Consider the following 14539-nt stretch of genomic DNA (forward strand, 5'->3'; position numbering starts at 1 on the left):
ATGATGCCAAGTATACTTGCCATTTTTTTTTTAGCTAACTCTAGTGCTTTAGCTAGTTATTATATTAAAGTCCATCATTTTTGCACACATTTACGAAGTGGGGCCCTTTGCGCAGGATGTGTACAAATTGTGAACTAGCATTGGTCGGTGGAGACCATTGCTGGAAATTTTACTGGGTCCCTAACAGTCTTAAGACTGTAAAAAGCTCAGCTTCATATCCAGAAGGAAAGGACATAGTAAGACCAGCTGTGCTGGAAGAACCACCACAAAGGGATTCTTGTAGCATTAGGCCACACTTGGTTACCAATGTCTTTCAACTAATTTATTCATACCACAAATCACTAGACTCTTCTCTCTTGGTCCTAATTTGACATCATCTTACAACTATAAGCTAACTATAACATAACTGCGGAAATCAATATCAAGCTTTTGTATTTTTAATATTCACCTTTATTAGAGTACAATAATTAAGATTTTACACAGGCTTGTGCGATATCAATAACATCGTAGTGACAAGAAGCAAATTAGTAAGATACAATCCTTTTGGGCAATGCAGAGTATTGAAGAAAGTAAAAAGTTTTATTAAAATAAATAATGCCTGAGGCAGACAGCTACAGTAAGGATATTTCATTGTTTTTTTTTTTTCAGCAACAACTTGGAATGAAATTATGGAAAAAGGCACTTCTTTATTTCACATTTTCCATTTATGGCCTTTTGTCCACTTGTAAAATCCACATTCTCCACCTGTCATCAACCTGCTCACTGTTCACTCCACCTTCCTACTAACATGAAATATGTAAGTATAAAACATGGTGCCTTTACTGGACTTGTGACTACAAGCCTGGATGGGTGGAAATTTCAAGTACAAAACATTTAAGCGATGAAAATACCGGAATGCAACACAGAACTAGCACCTCACACAATCTCATAGCTATGTACAATACAAACATTTTTTCAACTTAAAGCTGTAATCTTATTACTGCATGAATAATGCTATGCAATACTATTGTGAGGAAAATCATGAAACAGCATATATTTCATCTTAAATTCTAATTATGAACATGAATGCACCTATAATAAGTTTTGCTTGAACCTAAAATGAATGAGGCTATGATAAAGTAACTGGAAAGCAACATACAATACTGGGTAATCATTCTTTCCAACATATAATCATTCACTGTACATATTAGTAAAGCAGGATTATCTTCCATATTAGCAAGGACGTGCCTATACAAAAGCAGGGATCCAAACATCCATGCCTTCCCATGTTAGCCTGACTATTTAAAAATGGAGATACCAGACTAGGATGACCACTACTTGCAAATATATTTGGACCCTAATATTGAAAATGCAATTATGAGTAATAATAAAAGTCCCAGGCTTTAAATGACTCAGTGGTCTCCATTCACTATTACTTCCACAGTTTCTGTGCTTATCACTTGTTCAGTTGTGGAACACTGCACAACATCCTCAGCAGCACACTTTTCAATCACCTCCACACTAGTTTCTTCATGAGCAATCTTATTCTCTCCATTTGTCACAGGAGCTGATATCACTTCTGACTTCTGAATCTTACTAGAGGTTGCTGCTGCTGCTGTCTTAGATTTGATGGTCGATGTCTTGCTCACCAAAGTCTTCTTTGCCGCTACTCCTGCCATAACAGAAAAGTGTAAATTATTGAGAGATTAAACTTAACTGAAACAAATACCATGATTACAATATTTCTTTTGCAAAGTGTGGTAGATAATACATCTGGTGGGACCTTGTGAGCAATTAAAAAGCAAAGCTTTGTCCTGTAAACAGTTTATACCAAAATAACATTTATACCAGCGGACTATAAGAAGGTTTTATATCTAAATTACATACTTAAAATTACATGTTCTTGAGTTTACAAGAGCACAAGTTAAGTAATGTCAAACTGTAAAGTGAGGCTTAATACTAAAAGGGCTACCTACATTATCAAGCACCATGACCAAGGGTCCAAAATTGTTGTATTGTACTGTACACACACACGCACACACACACACACACACACACACTAGCATGGTTGGACAGTGAAAACAATGAACTCAAATTTTTCAGCAAATCTGCCATCAAGTAATTCTTGTTCTTCAGAAATTTTAATCTATAAAATTACAAAGATTTGCCTGGGGAGATCAATTACATTTTCAGGTTCAAAACATTTCAACAACTAACAAAGTATTTTGTTACATCCTAAGAAATACATCCAAGTACAGTAAAGAATGGAAAGATAATTAATGAAAGAAATGAAGTGGATTTAAGAGAGATTACCTGTGACTTTAGAGGATAGTGGAGGAACACAGAAGAAAGTCAGTGAAGGATGAAAGTCAGCACCGTGTTAGTGGGGTCTGCCTGTAAAGGGATAGCTGGAGATATTTCCATGGTGGTCACCCTTAATGGTATTTTCCAGTGGGTGTGTGGCATATAATATTGAAGAAAACATACTACATCCATAAATTTCTTACCTGTTGCTTTAGTGGTAGTAGAGGACTTGGTGACAGACGTCATCCTTGCTTTGGATGCTGTAGTGGTAGTAGATGAAGTTCCATCTACTTTTCCTGTTGTCTTTGTAAGTGCAGTTGCCTTGCTTGTAACTGATCTTGCTGTACCTGGTGAAGGCTTCAGGACAGACTTGGCTGTTGTGGAAAGGATGCGGTTAGTTGTATTTTTGGTTTCCTTCTCTGGTACAGATTTGGCTGTGGCAGATACTGGCTTACGTGTTACAGTGGAGGTTGTGGCTGGCCGTGAGGTTGTGGTTCTTGGTGAGGACTTAGTGGCAGTACCATTTACTTTACTAGTGTCAGTTTTCTCCACTCTCTTTGTAGGAGCACTGATGGGCCTCTTTGTTGTTGTTGTGGTGGTGGTCCTTCCAGCTGTGCTGGGCTGAGCAGGTTTACTTGATGCTGCACTTGGCTTACTTAATGCAGCTCTTGGAGCTGTAGGGGTTGCTGGTTTAGGAGCCTTCTTCTCAGCAGGCTTAGTGGTGGCAGTTGTTGATGGCTTTGCAGTTGTGGTCCTTGGTACTGGCTTAGTGGATGGTTTTGTTAGGGGCTGCTTTGAAGTTGCACTACTAGTTGGTGTGACTCTTGTTCTGGCAGCTGTGGTCCTTTCAGCAGCTGGTCTAGTAGCTGTAGGTTTCTGTGTTTGACTTGAAGGTGTTGGTTTCTTTTCAGTAGGTTTAGTCAACGGAGTCCTTGCTGATGGAGTCCTTGTTGGTGTAGCCTTACCAGGTGTTGATCTGGAAGGTGTTGGCTTTCCAGCTTTATCAGCAGTTTTACCAGGAGTCTTTGCTGTCTTTGCTGGAGATTTGGCAACTTCAGGTTTAGTTTCTTTGACATTATCTTGGGCAACCACAGGAATAACAACAGTACCTTCATTTATTTGAATTTCATCTTTTTCTGTGTCCAGTGCAGCAGCTTCCATAATGTCAGAGACTACACTTGGAGATCCAGCCTGAGTTTCTAACACAACTGGAGATAATGTTGAAGGAGGTTCTTGCTCAACTGCATGTTCTGGCACTGGTGAATGGTCAAGAACTGCTGGCATTGGTGCTTGTGCTAGCTCAGCAACTGGGAATGTTGATACCAGAGCTGATTCTTCAATTGTAGAAACTGGTGTAGGAGCAGATTCCTCAACTGGAGATACTGGTACCAAAGCTGGTTTCTCAACTGGGGGCACTGGTGTTGGAACAGCTTCCTCAACTGGGGGCACTGGTTCCAGAACTGGTTCCTCAACTGGGGATACTGGTTTTGGTGAAGGCTCCTGTACTGGAGATGCTGGTACTGGAGCTGGTTCCTCAACTGGGGATGCTGGTGAAGGTGAAGGCTCCTGTACTGGGGACATGGGGGCAGGCAAAGGTTCCTGCACTGGGGATATGGGTACAGGTGAAGGCTCCTGCACTTGGGATATGGGTAGAAGTGAAGGCTCTAGCACTGGGGACATGGGAGCAGGTGAAGGCTCCTGTACTGGAGACATGGGTGCAGGTGAAGGCTCCTGTACTGGGGACATGGGTGCAGGTGAAGGCTCCTGTACTGGGGACATGGGTGCAGGTGAAGGCTCCTGTACTGGGGACATTGGTGCAGGTGAAGGCTCCTGTACTGGGGACATGGGTGCAGGTGATGGTTCCTGGACAGGAGACATGGGTGCTGATAAAGGTTTGGCAGGTGTCATTTCAACTGGGGAAGCCAGAGCTGGAGATGGTTCTGGGGCAGGAGAAATACTAAGAAGTGAGGGTTCCATGGATGAAGGAGGCACTACTTCCACAGGTGTTTCTTCCATGAGTGGTGAAGCTTTATCAAAGACTGGTGACATTGGCTCTGAGATTGGTGCTTCATCATGAGAAATGCCAGTTCCCTCCACTAATGCTTGCAGCTGTTCTGGGATTGGTGATTCTGCAGTGCAAGCTTGCTCCATTATGAAGGGTTCACTTGATGGCTCCTTGGAAAGGAGGTCAGCAGTGACAGGTTCTGAAGTGTGTGTGTCTGCCAAAACATTACTTGGGATTTCTGGTTCTCCTTCTGATACGGGAGTACCTTCATCGATAAACACAGGAACTGGTTTTTCTGCAGTTGGCTCTACTGCAGGTTCTGGAATGAAAGTGACATCAACAGTCTGGTTCACAGGCACTGTTGGAGATGTTGGTACCTCAGGCACTTCAGTCTCTCTCTTTTCACTTGGAGTAGGTGATGCAACAACCTCCACTGTGGACTGTGCATGGACTATTTCAACAGGTGAAAAGTCTCCTGATGGTTCAATTTCATTTTCTACTTGGCCATTAGTCATTTCTGATACACTGCCAAAGTCTCCTGATGCTTGAAGGTGTGGATCAAGGCTTACAGGCTCTGGTGAGGAGCTAACATACACACTGAAAGGCCCTGATGACTGCTCTACTCCACTACCATTCACATCCTGAGGATGAGTGGCACCACCAATTTCTTCAGGTGTATTTAGTTCCACAGAGGTCACAAATCCTTCCACTGAGCGGGGACTTCCAGGTGCATGGGGGCTGGAAGAAGGCTCATAATTATCTAGATATTCTCCAACATTACTGATGGAAGTTTCCATCAAGTTTGTCTCTTTGTTGAATCGTGCAGCATCTTCAGTCTGGAACAAGTCTGGTGATTTGCTAAGCAGAGATGGTTGATTATCTGTCTTAACATTATCTGTGTGACTTTCTTCCATCAACTCCTGGGATGATCCTGCTAGCCCATTTCCAGTTTCCAGCTCCTGAGGTTGCTCCTGACTAATATCTGCTGAAGGAGCACCTGCTTTGTCTTTGTTCTGGTCCATCACCTCTGAAGATCCTGGGACCAGCACATCTTCTCCCTGCCAAGTGGTAAAAATGAATTTCAATATGGCTGCAAATCAAATAATTTTAAATCACTGCCAGTGCATTGCACCACCTTCCCACACTATAATTTACATTACCCAAACTAGGAACCATAACAAAGATAATGGGCAAGAAAGTAAAGTTGGGTGACATAATATTCCTTTGCTGAGCATAAACTGATGGTTGATAGCTTGACTGAGCATGCATAAGGCTGTGAATAAGTGGTTAAATATGTGCACCAAGACTGAAAATTACAATATTAACAACAACTTCAGTAAAAATGAAGTTCCTTCTTTAAACAGTACACTTCTCCCTTGAAATGACATGGATGTTGGAAAGGATAATTGGTCTGTATGAACAATATATTCAGGGCATGTGATTGTGAAATAAGAGATGGTTAATAGATTACAAAACGTCTCATAACAAATGCTTGATGTATTACATCCCTTTGAGTGAAATTACCTTCCTCCATTGTATAGGGATTTGGAATAACATATTTTTAAGCTAAAATATGCAAAAATATATGCTGGCAAGTGATGGGTCAGAAAACTCATGGTGAGAACATTATAGGTGCCAACAAATGTGTTGAATTAGGACAGACTGGCCACACTCAGTGCTTTAATGTAAGGCTATAACCAACACCTACATTGCTATATCTTTGTTAATAACATGCCAAAAAACTTTCACACATATATTGTACATGCTATATGCGACATATATTACTATCTGGTGTAGAGTGATTAAAAAGAGCGGGAAATTAAGGTACTCAGAGAGAAAAATGGTAAAGCAAGAAGTTACTAGATTTAAGGTTAGTAATTAGGATATAATATTAACAGGTTGAAGCTGTATAAAATCAGACTGAAATAGACAGGAAGAAAATTGTTTTCCAATATTGTGGTAGGTGACTGGAGCACACTCCTGAGGTACTGAGTGATAGCCTGCGGCTTTGTTGGGAAAAAATGTAATACGCCTTAAATTTACAAGCATGTAAAGTCTCGAAAATACAAATTTACACCCTGAATGGAAAGTCTGGACACAAGTAAATGTGACATTCATAAGGAAATGCTAGGAAACATGTGGTTAACTATGACAGTGTGGGAGTAATATGGTGTGAATGGCATACAGATTTACCATATCCAATCATCTAATACAGGACATCACATATCACTGAATGTGTTACCACGTACAAATAATGGAACACTTATGGAGAGAAAACTGATTTTGAAAGAGTTAGTAAGGTTGCTTAGAAGAAATACTTGCGCTAAGTTAAAATATATACTTTCTTTGAGGCGAGGATATCCGGACATGACGCTGCAGCGCAAGATGGTGGATGAATACTGAATCCACACTCACCTGAGGCTGTGTCTGGAGATCCATACGGTAATATGACCACTCTTCTTCCTCCTCGTCTTCTTCCTCTACGTCGCCCGACTCACACACTTCGTCTGGGATACTGTCGAGTTCAGCGAGTGCAGCATCAACTGGGAAAAGAACAACCACTAAAGTAACTGTGGCAACAATTGTACCTACTTAAATTTCTTCTCCCTCCTATCTCTCATCCTAAGCACAAAAGACAACGCTAACTTCCTCTTTTCTTCGTGTGGTAGACACTCCTTCCTCTTGCCAAGCTCACCTCAGCCCAGCCACAGCTCACCGCAGCCCGCCCTCGGCCCACCTCCCTAAGGCCTTCAACAAACTAGGCAAATATTACAACTATCATCAGTTCAAATAATGTCCTCATATATTCACACATAGCAAGCTGGGCGGTGCTGAAGTGGCCATTTGCGAGCCATTGATATACAAGAAAGCGAACGCAATAACCGAAGGATTCATTGGAACCACATGAAGTTTTACTATAAATCTTAAACGAATAAATTGCATCACCAATAGGCTCCAATAAAGTACTTAATTCTTAAAATATACATCTAAATCCACGAAAAATATGGAAAAATCACATGTATAAGTCGGTTACTACACTTACACTCATGAAAAGACCAGATTTTACCACACACCCCTCTCTTGCAGCCGGCAAGAGAACACTGCCGGTTACCTGCAGTACGACAAGAACTAACGGTGAGCCGCCGGTGCAATATAAGCTGCCAGACGAATGATTCAATATTCTAAAGGCATATAGACAATGATTAAGTTCCTATACCGAATTTTATGCGACAATATTTGATTTTGGTTTCTTGTGTCAGGATTCGTCATGACATATGAGAACACCATCAGCAAATTCGAAACAGAAGCCTATGAACCATCCCAGCAACAACCCGCACCAGCAGTCCCAGACCACCTCTCAGGACAACCACTGAGCTCCTAAGTGTCGTTATTCATACACACTAGTTAATACTGGCTCATAAGCCGACCTGCATGCAATTACAGGTTATGATGATTAACGATGTTGCATGCAAATTATTTTTTTCTCTCTCTCTCTCTCTCTCTCTCTCTCTCTCTCTCTCTCTCTCTCTCTCTCTCTCTCTCTCTCTCTCTCTCTCTCTCTCTCTCTCTCTCGCTTTAAAGGGGGGTTCACTGTTAGCTGAGTTCCCTAGGATATGGTCGGCTGTGGTTCGTCAGCCAAGCAGCAAAGAGCCTCCTGGCAGCCACACTTCCTAAATACACGAGTGCCAGATATCATCAGTTTTGCTGTTTTTATTATTACAATTATGAAGAGATCGAAAAACAAGTTTCTTTCTTAAAGTCAAAAATAATTTGTAATGTCACATTATGGAACATCAAGGTAGACGATTATCCCATATACATGCATACGTCAGGTAAGGCATACGTTGTTCACCTGTGCGCACTATACATCGCAAGGTTACCAGGAAAACGAAAAATATCCAAGATATCCACGTTTGTTACAAATTAATCTTCTACCAACTCTTCTGGCCTTCGTCTCCCTCACCCCCGCAACACGGCAGGTGTACCGGTACTGTGGCGTCAGTGGAGTTGTATCCAGTGGCTGCATTACGTAAGGGTGTTGCGGGCACGAAGTCAGCATATAGCACAGGCTTCTTTATTTCTGCCTTGACAGGGAATGGCAGGTGCACACGAAGAAAAGAAAAACAAATAGTAAGGTGCTCGGAAGTGGAAGTGAGACAGATCGATAGAAATCCTAAGTGAAATATGACAGACTAGGACGAATTAGGAAGCCAGACAAAGCGACGGCGGTCAGAAGAGAAAGAAACAGTAGAATAAGGATCTAAGACGCAAGATGAAGGAACAGAAGAAAGACAAAGATAACGAAGACGGAGATGAATGATATATAATAAGGTTAAGGTGACGACAGCAACAGTACTAGACAACTCGAAAGCTTTCTCTAATTTCTACCACACTAAGAAGTCGGCGTGGCATGAAATCACCGTATGAACTCTTGGGGTGACAGCTGAATATCAACGAAGACTTTCGCCTGCGCCGGGCGTCTTCCGATCTCTTCCTCGCGTGCAAGAAGCTAACTTATGCATCCTGGCAAGAGTACGCAGCGAGTCGAGGCAGGGGGCGCTACACTGGACCACCACGATCAATATCATTCATGGGAAGTCACTAGCTGGAGACGAATCCATGACTCACCTCCCTCTTCCCCCAAAAACGTACGCCGGCTCCTAATCAGTACTACACCTTTATTATAATTGCTCCGCCTCTATAACAACCTTGGTTCCTTTGTTCACGAGGAAACTATCATAATTTTCTATTTCTGTGTTTGTTATTCAATTGTTAGGTATAATTAGCATTGAAATATATCTATGAAGAATAACAGTGGTGGTGGTGGTAGTAGTAGTAGTAGTAGTAGTAGTAACAAGAACTATAATGATAACAGCAACAGCAGCAACAGTAATAACAGTAATGATGATGATAATAATAATAATAATATAATAATAATGATAATAATAATAATAATAATAATAATAATAATAATAATAATGAAACAATGCAGATATTTCTATAGTTTGTCCCGCCTCTACGACAAGGATGGTAACAAGCAGGTAAGGTAAGGAGGCGACGCGTGCTCATACCACCTACGTCACCAACTCCAATGGATGGTTGGCAGTGCTCATACCAGACGTGGTTAATTTCAAACTACAATCAGATAACAACTACAAACAGACAATCAGACAATGTATCAGTCTGAATAATAAAAATGCCAACTTTATTAGCAGTAGCAGTAGCAGCATCAGCATCAGCAGCAGCAGTAGTAGCAACATAAATAATAATAAATAATAATAATAATAATAATAATAATAATAATAATAATAATAATAACAACAACAACAACAACAACAACAACAATAACAACAATAATAATGTGCTTGAAGATAATTAACAGCACTGCCGAAATACATAACCTCTTATTACGATAGATGCTTAAGCCGAGTGAGAATGTGCAAGTACAGAACAAACTATGCCGTTTCTGAGAGAGAGAGAGAGAGAGAGAGAGAGAGAGAGAGAGAGAGAGAGAGAGAGAGAGAGAGAGAGAGAGAGAGAGAGAGAGAGAGAGAGAGAGAGAGAGAGAGAGAGAGAGAGAGAGAGAGAGAGAGAGAGAGAGAAAAAACTGCAGGTATTCTTTTCAGGGATCATTACGGTAAAAAAAAAAAGTAATACAGTCACGCAGGAAAGAAACGGCTGGCGTGTTGTATATATTTGGGATACACTCCATCCTGCCACACCGCAACCCACCCCGCCATACCCCTCACCGTTACTTGTCACTCAATCTCTTGTGTCACCCGTCAGCGCCACACCCTCTCACTGTCACTTACAATCTCTTGTGCTATCTGTCAGCGCCACACCCCCTCACCGTCACCTGTCACTCACAATTTCTAGTGTCACCCGTCAGCGCCACACCCCCTCACCGTCACCTGTCAGACACAATCTCTTGTGCTACCTGTCAGCGACACACCCCCTCACCGTCACCTGTCACTCACAATTTCTAGTGTCACCCGTCAGCGCCACACCCCCTCACCGTCACCTGTCAGTCACAACCCTTGGTGCCACCCGTCAGCGCCACACTTCTCCGTCACACCTGTCAGTGCCACTGTTCCCATAATGCCATCCCTGCTGCCACACGTGTCAGTACATCTCCCGTCATACCTGTCCTCATCTCATCGTCACAACTGTCAGTACTAACACCCTCCCTGGCGCAATGTCCGGCTTTTATCCTAACAATAGGTACGTACGTGATATATGCTTAATATGGTAGAAATAAATTTTGACTTGGATTTTGTCGGAGCCATATCTTCGTTACGTTTGTTGGTAGTACCCCTCCTTGTCCCCAACATGTCAGAATCACCTCTCCCCGTCACACCTTGTCAGTATCAGATCCCTTCCTGTCACTTTTCATTATTATTATTAAGATTTTGTAAAGTGCTGGCCAACGTTTATAAGTGACAGAACGACAAAGTTAAAGCTTTGCTGGAAATTACTGAAAAGTGAGGAGAAAAGTGTTGAACATTTTGCCGATTTTGCCTGTCTTACCTGTAGCTTCCGCAACATCAGGAGACACCGCTTCATCTACATCCGGCTGTTCGGTCACTGCCTCGCTAACGAGGCACTCTTCTCCCGTCGTCTCCCCATTGCCCTCGCTGCTGCCTTCAGTATGCACTCCACTTTCGTCGTCGTCTTCGGAGTCTATCAATGTATTCGATTTAATTTCGAAAATAGCAATGTCAGGATCATCGTTATCTACCGCCTTCAAAACGTCAAGCAATTCCAGCTGTTCAGAAGGGTGCAACAACACTTCTTCCCGCATGCCGGCAGGGATCTCATTAGTTTCGTGTGTGTCTGGTTCATCTTCCACTACCAGACTCGGGATGTTACGTTGACTACCAGACTCTTTTTCTTCAGATTCAAGTATTTCTGCTATCACAATATCTTCACTATCTTCAGAAGTTATGCAGTCCACCACTTGCGTGTTTTCCAACCCGTTCAAATCCTGGAGATTATCGTTGATGATAGTAATAACTTCATCCTCATCCACGCTGCTGACAGCTGATGTTGCCTTGCACTGAATCACTTCTTCGCCCACCTCTGTTTCAGCTTCTTGATTTACAGCCTCCACATCCTCACAGCCAGAATTTTGGGAACTGAGATTTGCCATTTCTCGTTTCTGTCTTAACATTAATCTCTTGTACTTTCTCTGGCGTCGCCGCCTTGCGTTCTTGCGGCTGAGACGTCCCGTGAAGGCGACACCGTCAGACGATTTCAAGGGAGTGGTGTTGGCATACGAAGAAGAATCAGACAGGTCTAATATGTTGCTGTCCTGGTCGGCGCAGCCACTCTCCACTGAGAACGTCCCAAGAGATGGAGAGCTGCAGGAAGAAACACCGTCACAACTAGATACCGCAGAATCGTGGCATGAAGACAGGCCGTTAGACAGTGTAAGCTCTGAGACTTTTTCACTTTGTGAGAACCTGTGGGAGAGCAAGTCTCCGTGACGCTTGCCCTTCCCCGTTGTCAAGGGCAATGGGGCCTCTGAACCGGCCTCCTCCTTGCTCTGGCTTCCGCTCCTTGCGGTTGAGTTGCTCTCCAAAGCGGAATCTGTCTGACTTTCGTATCGAGCAGCGGTTTCGTCTTCGTTCCGGGTCACATGACTTTTGATCTTCAGGTTGTCGTGACCCGCTAAATGCGGGTTCTTCCGGCCACGGTGGCATCTAGGCATCACGCACTCTAAGGTCACTCTCACTTTCCAAAGATACTATTTCGTGTGCACCTATATCACCTCTGCATATAACCACTTACGTCAGTCCAAAACAAAACACTGAACGGTGACAGTCTAGCACATCTGTCTTGACAGCGTTATTTCACTTGTGCATGCACAAGCACTGTTTGGCGAGCCGAGCGTTGTAAGAGGGCAGAGGTAAGATGAAGTCTGGCACCAAGCGAATGAAAAAGTCTCTTGAAAGTTTTCTTGTGTTCTGGTCACACACGTCGTTTAGGCACTAATCATATTACCAAGAAGCCGAAGCCTTGCGGTGGCTTTCCTCAGTCTTCCAGTGTCCTTAATTTCCTGAAGGTACACGCAATACGGTAAGGGTAACAACAGTTCAAGGGGCGCGACTCGAGCAAATGCTACTTCTCACACACCACACAACTAGGACACTTGTGACCACCAAGTGAAACACCACGAGTGTGAATGAGGAGAGATGCTAGATGCAGGAGCGAGCACACCTCTGACCAGTGCTGCTGAGGAGGAGTCAGTAACACCTGGAGGGCGGCAGCGGCCAAGTGGGGCGGGGCGAAGAGGGAGGTGGGGGAACGGAAGGAAAACTGGGGATGGGGGAGATGGACCTCACGCGGGATCAGTCGAGTGTGTGAGGCGTGGGGTTGGCAAGCCAGGTTACCAATTAGTGAACCAAGAAGCAGGGAATCACTCATAAATAAAGACATAACTCACGTTTGAAGAGGAAAAAAAAGTGATGTAAGTTTGCAGCAGGCGCGGCGTGACAATGATGGGAACAGATGAGGTGGGAACGAGGTGTCCCAGTCTGCCGGGTCTAAAATAGGCTTACCGAGCCTCAACGCGGGTATCCTGTTCAGCTTTTCTATGCCAATTTTAATGCTGCTCTCCAGTCTCTTTTTTCCAAATAAATGAAGAAATAAATCTGATACGAATAAAAAAAGAACACAGAATATTCTCCCAAGATGACAACCACTAAGGTAACGCTGAACAAAACCAAACGAATCCGACGCAAGTACAGAACCTCATTCATTTCTTGGTCACGCGCACAGGGATGTCTTCTAGACGGCAAAATCATGGAAAACGTGAAGAATAATGAACATCCTGAGATTTGGATTAAGAGGGAAGACACGTGTGATGGGGGTGGGGGAAAATGGGGCGTTGGGAGAAGGGTGTGGACTGGGCAGAGAAGAAAGGCCAGGGATTGGCGGGCTGGACGTGAGAAGGGTGCGGGAAGAGAGGCATGGGGGGATGCGGGAGACGACAAGACGGGGGGGCGGCGGTTGGAGGGCACGAGAGAGGTCTGCTGGGTTCTGTGGGTGGAGATGGCGCGGAGGGATGCAGTGGGAGGGGGTGGGAGGAAGAGAGGAGAGGGGCAACAGGAGAAGGGAGTGGTTAGGAGGGGGTGAGGAGGCAGAGGCGGACAGGCATGGCTGAGGAAGAAGGGAGGGGAACATGGTCCACGTGGTCCCAGTCCGCCACAATAACAAAGGAGAGTCTTGGCGCGTACTCCCTCCCCCACACGTCCTTATCCTGCCGAGTCACGCTGCGGACTGTCCTCGCCTCCTCCACCCCATCACTGCCTCGTAATATCTAATTTTGTAACTCCCACAATACCATTACTACAAAATTAACAGATGCATCAGAATGATAAAACGACTGATCTATGGCGCATATGACCAGTTTACTGCTCGGCCTCGTTATAAAAAGAACATGTAGCACCTGTGAGGAGAAAATCAATGTCATGTATTTCATTTATTTATTTTTTAGATAGCAGGCAGTCGCACAGGGAAAAAAAAAAAGTCAGCATAAAAACAAAAGGTTGACGTTCATTAACAGCAGCACCTTGGGTTGCAACTCTGGGTGACGCCACCGCTTTCAAGTCAAGGCTGAATTTTATTTGAAGGTCCGAAGCACAACTAATATGCCGAACAACTGTTTTCAGTCCTCGTAATGTGGTTATCTATACACACACGACGACCATTATAACAACAATGCTAAATCGTGAAGTAAAGATCTCTCTCTCTCTCTCTCTCTCTCTCTCTCTCTCTCTCTCTCTCTCTCTCTCTCTCTCTCTCTCTCTCTCTCTCTCTCTCTCTCTCTCAGATCCTGAAGTGTATCCTTACTTGGTTAACGATAAATAAACACTGATTTTTTTTTCTTCGTAAACATGCACACAATTAAAAATGTTCCTGCATCATGACCAGGTGAGGGTGGAAACCACGTGGTGCTGTCGCTACCCGCTTCACGAGGGTGTGATTTCCTAGTTTCACCTGAGCAGTGTCAGGTCAGGTCAGCCAGTCCAAGGGGAAATGACAATAATCTAACCTGTCTGTCGCCAAGCCAGTAAATGTATGCACCTTTGACATAAGATTACAATCGTACAACCACTTCCCATTTCCTGGTATCATACGACACAGTTTTCATAACCATCGCCAGTCACCTTCACATCAGCATCACACGCGGAGACAAAACACTGCAAGCATTCCCCAGTGAGGTCCATGCCGCCCTGCCTTGCGCTC

General features: G+C 43.7%; 1 protein-coding gene across 14 annotated transcripts in view; it reads right to left on the reverse strand.

Annotated features, from left to right (window-relative positions):
* Nucleotides 1–427: 427 nt before the first annotated feature.
* Nucleotides 428–14539, reverse strand: part of LOC135107509 (cell surface glycoprotein 1-like) — a 197507-nt gene continuing 183395 nt past the window's right edge. For 10 of the 14 annotated variants that reach the window (XM_064017461.1, XM_064017462.1, XM_064017468.1 and 7 more), the window contains 3 exons: nucleotides 6704–6831; nucleotides 2487–5346; nucleotides 428–1651 (listed from right to left, as the gene is read on the reverse strand). In XM_064017461.1, the coding sequence (XP_063873531.1) occupies nucleotides 1392–1651; nucleotides 2487–5346; nucleotides 6704–6831 (3248 nt within the window). In that variant the 3' untranslated portion in view covers nucleotides 428–1391. Of the gene's footprint in view, nucleotides 1652–2292; nucleotides 2374–2486; nucleotides 5347–6703; nucleotides 6832–7331; nucleotides 7483–10816; nucleotides 12343–14539 lie in introns of those variants that run through there. The other 4 variants (XR_010271797.1, XR_010271798.1, XM_064017460.1 and 1 more) reach the window with 4 other exon arrangements.

The sequence above is a fragment of the Scylla paramamosain genome, chromosome 15 (genome assembly GCF_035594125.1).
Source record: "Scylla paramamosain isolate STU-SP2022 chromosome 15, ASM3559412v1, whole genome shotgun sequence".
Lineage (NCBI taxonomy): Eukaryota > Metazoa > Arthropoda > Malacostraca > Decapoda > Portunidae > Scylla > Scylla paramamosain.